The sequence below is a fragment of the Peromyscus eremicus genome, chromosome 1 (assembly GCF_949786415.1).
Source record: "Peromyscus eremicus chromosome 1, PerEre_H2_v1, whole genome shotgun sequence".
Classification (NCBI taxonomy): domain Eukaryota; kingdom Metazoa; phylum Chordata; class Mammalia; order Rodentia; family Cricetidae; genus Peromyscus; species Peromyscus eremicus.
The window spans coordinates 137307885-137316335 of record NC_081416.1 but is presented as its reverse complement, the minus strand read 5'-3'; the positions used below and the strand labels follow the sequence as shown (position 1 = coordinate 137316335).

The window sequence follows — 8451 nt, the reverse complement described above, 5'->3', positions numbered from 1 at the left end:
CCTTCTATACTTTTTTAAAATTTCTCCTTTCTCTATGTGCATTCATGTGTGGTTCCACATATGTCTGCATGCATACAGTATTCCTTTTGGATTCAAAGTTCAATAAATACTCACAAAATATTATTCATATTCATTATTCATATACAAATATAGATATTTTAAAAATATTCAAAATCCTTTGCATTTCCCCTAGTAGAATTCTGCTTTAAACATCATCATCAATATTCTGTCCTTAGATATATAGTTACTCTCTTTTGTGTGGCATCTGAGATCTGGGAAAGATCCTGTGTTTTCTTTTCTGTGGGACCATCAATTAGAACATGAACAGACACTCAAAGCTAGCATACATGCTAAATTCTGCCTTTCCCTCTTCATCAGCACATAAAAGAGTATATGTCACTCTGACAATATTTGTTTAATGATCCTTCTTCAGCATGCAGCAGAACATTGGTTTGTTTCATAATGAAACAATTTTGTATGTACATTCAGCTGATACAATGGTGCTAAAAATTCCATCAAATATCAGTTGCATGCTCAAGAGTTGTAGCAATGTTGGATTGATATTGTTTTTCACAAAAGGGGAGAATTTGCCAAACATGTTAAACATGCTGGGCAGGAAAACTCCATGATATGATATTACTCACATGACATATGCCGCATGTTCTTTGATTGGATGATGATGTTAGTTAGTATGTCTGACTTTTCAGGCATATATATATATATATATATATATATATATATATATATATAAAATCTGGAATTAGAACCCAGGAAATCATCTTTCCAACAGCGAGATTGCTGATGGACTCTTCTTCTAGGCTTTACTAATTAGAAGCAAATAAGCAAATAAGCAAAATATACCAAAACAGATATTTGTCAAAAACACACAGATATTCCCTAATGTAAGCACCTACTGAACAACTTTCTATGTCTATGAATTGGTGCTTGCACTCGTTCAGTTTCAACATTTGATTTCAGAATGCTTAAATAAAACCTAAGCATAAATCAAGTGTTTCTGTTGTTGTTGTTTTAATCACAACATATACAAAAATGAACAATGCTGAGGAGTCTCTTATAAATAAAACATCAAAATTCCATTATATTACAATCTATCATTGTTCTTCTTGAAAATTTGTTTTTTAAACTAATTTTTACATTGGTTTGTTCTTAGAGTCAGTCCCCTGAACCATTAATACAGCTATTATTTTACTCATCATCATCATGCTCTGTTCATATCAAAATCACAACTAACACAAGGAAAAAACGTCATGGCAGACTTGATGATTATACCACCGACTTCAAACATAAAAACTTGTCAGAACTTAGCGTATCCTAGGGTATGATGTCCTTGCTTCTCACAGACATGACTTAATACTTCAAATTTTTTTGATTAAAGAAACATATGTGGTGGTATTGTGTTCCCCAAAATGTTGTGTACCTTAATAAACTTATCTGGGGTCAGAGAACAGAAAAGCCACAAAATACTTAGGCTAGAAAATGTTAGCACATGCCTTCAATCTTAGCATTACAGAGACAGAAATCCCTCTGGATCTCTGTGAGTTCAAGGCCGCATTGGAAACAGCCAGCCATGGTGACTCACGCCTTTAATTCCAGAAAGCAGCCTTTAATCCCAGGGAGTGTTGGTAGAAAGCAGAAAGGTTTATAAGGTGTGAGGACCAGAACCTGGAAGATTTGGCTGTTTAAGCTTTCAGGCTTTGGAGCAACACAGTTCAGCTGAGATTCATTCTGGATGAGGACTCAGAGGCTTCCAGTCTGAGGAAACAGGACCAACTGAGGAATTGGCAAGGTGACTTGTTGTGTCTCTCTGACCATCCAGCATTTTACCCCAACAACTGGTCCCGGGTTTAATTTTATTAATAAGACTCTCTAAGATTCATGCTAAAAACATATATCATTTAAATGAGGAAAAAATAATTCCCAGTGTATTAACATAGCCTGATACATTAGGCTCAGAAGTATTGAACCCAGAGGCAGTCCTTCTTGGAAAATATCTTTGAAGGCATGTCATTTCAAATAGTGTTCTCTATATCTATCTTGATACCCACAGGCAACCTTAGTTGGAACTCTCCAAAAATGACATCATTTTTCAGCACTATTACAGAACTCCACACTTGCAGAAACTGCTGTGTATTTACAATGTCATGTGTATGACCACCTGATAAATCCACACAACTCAACATTTTTCGTGGGCAAAAAAGACAAATATTTATTGAGAACAAATCTGAACATCTGTTTTACATTCTAAACCACAAGAAAACAGCAAAACTGCAAGAGAAGACAAACACTGAAAAAAGCAGCTTACTGTCTTTCGCTTTAACTTGATAACAGTTAGTTGACCCAGGCCCTCTCCCTTGGCCTGTTTCCCCAAGAACATTTTCCAGTTTACAGCTCACTCATGCTTCTGGGTTAAAACCACCTTTCTTCTGAGTATCAGAGATCAAGGGTTTCAGATGTACTAACTCTCTCTAACTTCTCTGGGGTTCCTAGTAGATGACGCAGAGGTGCAAATGTAAAAATCTGTCAAGTTTCTTTCCTGAGGCCAACCATTTCTCACTGCTGACACTGACAGTGGAACATTTAAGATGTGGTACTCACTCCAAGGACTGATGCATGCATGCAGCCTGCAGTGTGTTCACTGGTCCTTTCCCTAGGTGCCTTACTATGAAGTGGCAAGACAAGCTTCTCTTTCTGCTCTTTCAGGGGATGGTGTCTCAGCTTCATGCTGGGACCATCATCCTGGAGAGAGACTTTCTTGGTCCATCATTGTCAAGGAGACTGTTGTGAAGTGTGAGAGGTATTGGGATAAGTATCAGGCAAGGGGGCAGTGGACTCTACTGTGGACAGTCTGAGGCACTGCACCACTGTTTACTTTGACCCAGTCATTTAACTTTGGATTCATTTCATCTGCTGGAAAATCAAGGGGTTAATTTAAAACATCCTTCAAGGAGGCAGAATTGAGAAAATCACTGTAAGTTTGAAGCCAGCCTGGTCCATTAATGCAGGCAATTCCAAACCAGTCAGGACTACACAGTGAGACCCTGACTCAAATCAATACACAAAACAAAAACAACCTCCCCCAAAGAAAATCCAACAAAAACCATCTCTTGTGTGTTTCCCAGAAGGACTGCCTAGGCTCCACACTCCTACAGAAATAAGGCTTCTGAGCCACAAGGAACTGTCACAAAGGAGATAGGTTTAAATGCTTTCAGAGGCCCTTGGACACCTTTCAGAGCTTATTTGGATTACACACTTCCAGGAACACGGTTTTCACAAATTTTCATATCACTTAGAAGCAGCAAATGAAAAGATCCCGGTGGAGAGCTGCACAAGGTAGGCACTCTAGACAGAGCTAGTCTACGACATTTTCGATTCAATAAACACTTGATTGAATGCCTATTCTCGCATTGGGCCCTGTACCCAGGGCTGAGGCATAAACATGAGCAAGGTAGTCCAAAGGGCAAAAATATTCTAATGAGACATGGATGAAGCGGGAGGTAGTAAAAATTACAGAGGGGGACAGGGTGTTGATGCAAGTACCAAAACTAATGCAAAATGGGAAAAAAATGCGGAGGTGTCAGGCAACATATCTGCACACTATAGTTCTGAATAGTCCTTTTTAAACAGGCTGACAAGGAGCACACGTGGTTTTAAAAAGGCATAGAGAGAATGTCTCTGTTAAGTTTTAGAAATATCTCCTTCCAAAAACAGAAAAATGGTCTTAAAGAAAAAAAAATGTTTTGGCACTTAAGAAGGGTAAGCTGGCTGTGTGTTCAACCTGGCAGGCAGAAGCGCATGGAATTGTGAGCTGCTTTGGGACACTGGGCAAACATGTGTCCTCCCTTGCCACAGAGGTTGCACATGATGACCTTCCTGCAGTAAGGGCTCTTGTGCCCCTCCTCCCCACACCTGTAACACCTGTCCTGCGTGCAGGTGTTGCTCATGTGGGTTCGGGAACCACATTTGAAGCACGTCTTGGGCTGCCCCTTGTACCAACTGTAGCCCCTCTCTGTTCCCAAGAAGAAGGAGCCAGGCAGGTGGCTCAGTCCATCCTCCCCCTGGCGCAGCTCGATCTCGCACTTGTACTCCCCAGTCCAGATCCCAAACCTGTCAGTCACTTTCATTGGCAAGGCCAGCACATCACAGTGGCGCTTGAGCCAGGTCACAATATCCCCAACATCCACAGTCTCATTCCGGAACAGGATGAAGAGGGTCTTCAAGCCAGACTTGCTCTGCCCCAACACCACAAAGTTCTCCCAGCAATCATCCAGCTCCCGCTTTTCCTCATAGCTGCGGAGAAACAGGGCAAGCTTGTCTTCAGATCTGAAGCTCACGTGGAACTCGCGGCTGCCAGGGATCTGGATGACAGCATAGATGTCCCCAGGATCCATGCCGATGGAGCGCATGATGAGCGCGCCCACCACGAAATCCCGGGTCGGACAGGCACTCTCTTCTCCCTGGAAACAGATGCGCACAAGGAAGCGGCCCTTACCAGGACTGGCAGCTGGAGGCTCATCCTGCAGCAGTCTCTCCGCAGTGGCCTCTTTGGTTGCTCTAGGCCTGGCAGGGGACGCCATGGCTGCCGCTGCCGCCGCCGCCGCCGCTGCCACCTCGGCCATCTTCCTCTGATTCGCGTCTCCAGCTCCCTTCATCCTGCAAGCTTCTGCCGCGTAGCCCGCAGGGTCTCTACTGCAGCCCCTTGGGTCTCCGCGGCCAGCAGGTGGGAAGTTGCCGGGGTTCGGAGCGGCCAGGCCCGCGGGGCTGCCCAGCCTGCCACCCACACCTCTGCCCCTTTCTTCTCCCCGCCACTGCTCACGGAAGTCGCGCTTCTTCTCCGCCAGGTTCTTTACTACCTGCGCCCAGCCCATCTTCTCTCCTGTGCCCTGGGCTTCCTCAGCCTGGGCCATAGGCTGCGGGGGGAGCGGCATCTGCAGAAGGCCCCGCTGCAGATCCTCCGCTGCTCTGCCACCTGTCGCCATCTTGCCTCTTGTCAGAAGAAAATCTGGGTTTTTTTTAAAAGTAATTTTTACATTGTTATGTCCTCAGAAACAGTCCCCTGAACAGTTAATATAGTTATTATTTTACTCATCATTACCATGACGCACTGTTCATACCAAAATCACATCTAACACTACAGAAAACATCAAGTCAGATTTGATCTTACCACCGCATTTAAATATAAAGCTTATCAGGACTTAGAATATCCTAGGGTATTATATCCTTGTTTCCCGCAGAAATGACTGAATATTTAATTTTTTATTAAAATAAACATTTCATTTAAATGAGGAAAAATAACTCCCAATGTATTAACCTGGCATAATACATAAGACTAAGAATTAGTCTACCCAGAGGCAGTCCTTCTTTGGCAACATCTCTGAAGGCATGTCATTTGGAACTGTTTTCTATATATCCTTATACCCACAAGCAACTTTAGTGTGAACTCTCCAAAACAACAACAAGAACAAGAACAACAACAACAACAACAACAAAATAAAACAAAACAAAACAAAAAACATCATTTTACATCACTATTACAAAATTCCATACCTTCACAAACTGCTGTGTACTTACAATGTCATGTCTACAGCCACGTGATAAATCCACACAACTCAATATATTATCTGTGCAAGGAAATTATGTTACTCAATGCTAAGACACAATTCATGATCCTAAGGAACTGGACACCTCCTTTGGAAAAAGTGTCCTTTAATAAGGATATCGCATTTCAAAGCCCAATGTTTAGAAAATATGAACACCAACCAAAAATACAATCCAAAGTAAAGAAACAAGCAAACAAATGTAGCAGCATGACAACACATATGGTCATGTCAGTGTATATTGGAAACTCTTTGGACTCAGCACACTTAGCAGAAACCTAAGGAAAAAGGATGGATGCCAAGATATATAGAAGCAGGATTTTCAACAATGACATTGTGAGGCCTTTCAATTCCAGAAGGTCAAAGATAAAAATGTTCGTTTATCATCACCACATTCTCTACAATGCATCATTCAGTTCTGACTATACTAGTGTATGAATGAAAAAATAAATTCACTAAGAAGTAGTATTTTTTTTTTTTTGTAATTTCCGGGAGCAGACATAGTAATGCAGGAGGAAAAAGAAAGAAGAGTGGAAATATAAAAATACATTACATCTGTGAGAAATGCTCAACCTTAAAAGGTGCATATGCATGTATGCATGTGTATTTTTATACATCCATATATATATTTATACCTCTTAATGTGGGTCAGAAGAATGAACATCTTTATACACATACAAAAGCTTTTATACATGTATGAAAGTAATTGATATGGTTCAAGACATATCATGGAGATATTGTGAAAACGGCACATCTTAGACCAAGAAGGGGAATCATAGTTTTTTTCAGGTGTCAGTAAAGAGTTATTTGCTTAACTTCTTGGCCAAGGGGGCTCCCATAATCCCCCACTGGTGATTCACAACCCAACCATTTCCAAATCAGGATTACACCTCCCAATATGATGGTGATAGGGTATTATTGAAGTTCCTTCATATTTAAGTCATCATAAAACAGATATCTACATGGTACCTCATGATAAGCTTCACTGGGAATGACTACAAGTGAAGGGAATGAAAAGTGCTCTGCATATAACTGCAGCAAGAACAAAATATGTCATGCTCTTGAGCTACATTCTAAAAAAAAAGCACATGTAGAGTAGTCTTCTAATTTTCTACTTTTGCCATAGTGGCTTATTTATAATAGGAGTAATCAATTACTTGCAATGATTATGATTAATTCCATGAGGTGAATAAATGTCCTACACTTGTAAAAGTACCAAGAACCTGAGACTAAAATTGTCATAGGACTATAAAATTTATTTCTCTCATTCTACTGAAGTCAAATTGAAATAAAGTGAGTCCTGAAGACGTAGTGATAAACTGATAGATCTGGTTATCACTTGATCTTCATCAGAGAAATTCATCTCGTATTAATTGGGAATTAACACAATGATATGCAGGGGCCTCTTTCTATAGACACTTAGAGGCTTTAAGTAACTATTTTATAATGATTAATGCCTTTTTCATATGGCTTAACTAAAATCTCCTGTATCTGTGTTGAAAAGGAACCAGTAATATTCGAACAGATTCAGAGCTTGGGGATCAATTCTTAATGACAATGTTTTTCAATCTAAAATTTCCTATCCTTCATAGAAATTGAGAATGTGAGTTTTCAGATACAAGATAAGGTGTTCAAAGGTACTAAACATATGAAAATACCAGATACAAGAAGAAAGAAATCTGGTTTCCTAATTACTCTCAAGCAAAGCATGTAATACCTCACTGTCACTAGAAATAAATAACTGATTTTCAACAAAGTTCATGCCTTGCTTGACGACATAGAGAGGAATGGGCTGGCTAGGAAAAAAAAATCATGTCCAAGAGTTCCTATGTATCAAAAGGAACTGATAGTACCCACCTACATTGGAAAGTTGTACCTCTCAGTCCCTTAATGGCAAAAAGATATAAAAAGTAAATTTCATGTGCTATTCTTTATTGTCCACCCAGGGACTCTAGTGACATAAAGGCTAGTATCTGGAACAGTTACTGCTTGATACTTTCAGTGACTTATGTACTGGGTAAAAGTGACAACACCATAGCTATTCCCACAGTGGATCTCCCTAGGATAGGAAAGAGCAGGACTCTCGTTTTCTGTGCCAGTTAGTAAAGCCTGAATTGGATTATCTCCCTTGCTTATAATGCAGCATTTTAGACTGAGACTGGGATGTCACATCTTTAAAGAGAAGCTGTAGCTTCAGAAGCAGGATCCTACTTGCTTCACAGGTGACAGGAGCAGGGGACTCAGATCTGTGCTCCTGGGAATCAAACAATTCTGACTTTGCTAAACTGCATGGGCTCTGTCTCCTGTAGATGTCAGGAGCAGTCTGCATTTTGTGAGCCAGTATAGAGTTGGGCTTTTGTTATACCCAGGACCAACTATGTCCTGGAGTATTGCCAGACCCTGACTGTTAAGAAGTCCCACCTTGGACACTTTTATTTGCACTTCTTTCCTCTGATTGAAGGACTGTGTGCATTAAAATTGAGCCCGGGATAAGAAACAATAAGGGCAATGATGTCAGTTCCAGCAAAGGAGGCAAATCCTGTGGTAACCTTGGAGATCCCCATCAGATATGCTGATTCATTTCTCCCTCCCACCTAAATGTATGTGTGCTGCCTCTGAAACAGCGAAAATTGAAAGTGTGCAAGAAAAAAAAAACGCAATTTACTCTGTGCTCCAATTCCAATTATCAAAAACAAAACAAAACAAAACAACCAGCCCATGCCACCTAGGAGGTAATCATGTATCCTTTGCTTGGGCCAAATTCCTGGCTACATACATGCAACCCTCCCTTTCTGACTCCTGCTGGCTTACTGTGATTCTGTGCTGCCATTTGCAG

The 8451-nt window shown here is 40.7% G+C and overlaps 1 protein-coding gene across 1 annotated transcript; it reads right to left on the bottom strand.

Moving 5' to 3' along the window:
- Positions 1-2274: 2274 nt before the first annotated feature.
- LOC131902324 (zinc finger CCHC domain-containing protein 3-like) lies at positions 2275-4997 on the bottom strand. The gene has a single exon (XM_059253329.1). The coding sequence runs from the start codon at positions 4995-4997 to the stop codon at positions 3792-3794; it is 1206 nt and encodes a 401-aa protein (XP_059109312.1). The 3' UTR covers positions 2275-3791.
- Between the last annotated feature and the right edge of the window lie 3454 nt (positions 4998-8451).

What these genes read in the sequence shown, in the direction of transcription:
- LOC131902324 (XM_059253329.1), bottom strand. Translation starts at nt 4,997, where the DNA reads ATGGCGACAGGTGGCAGAGCAGCGGAGGATCTGCAGCGGGGCCTTCTG.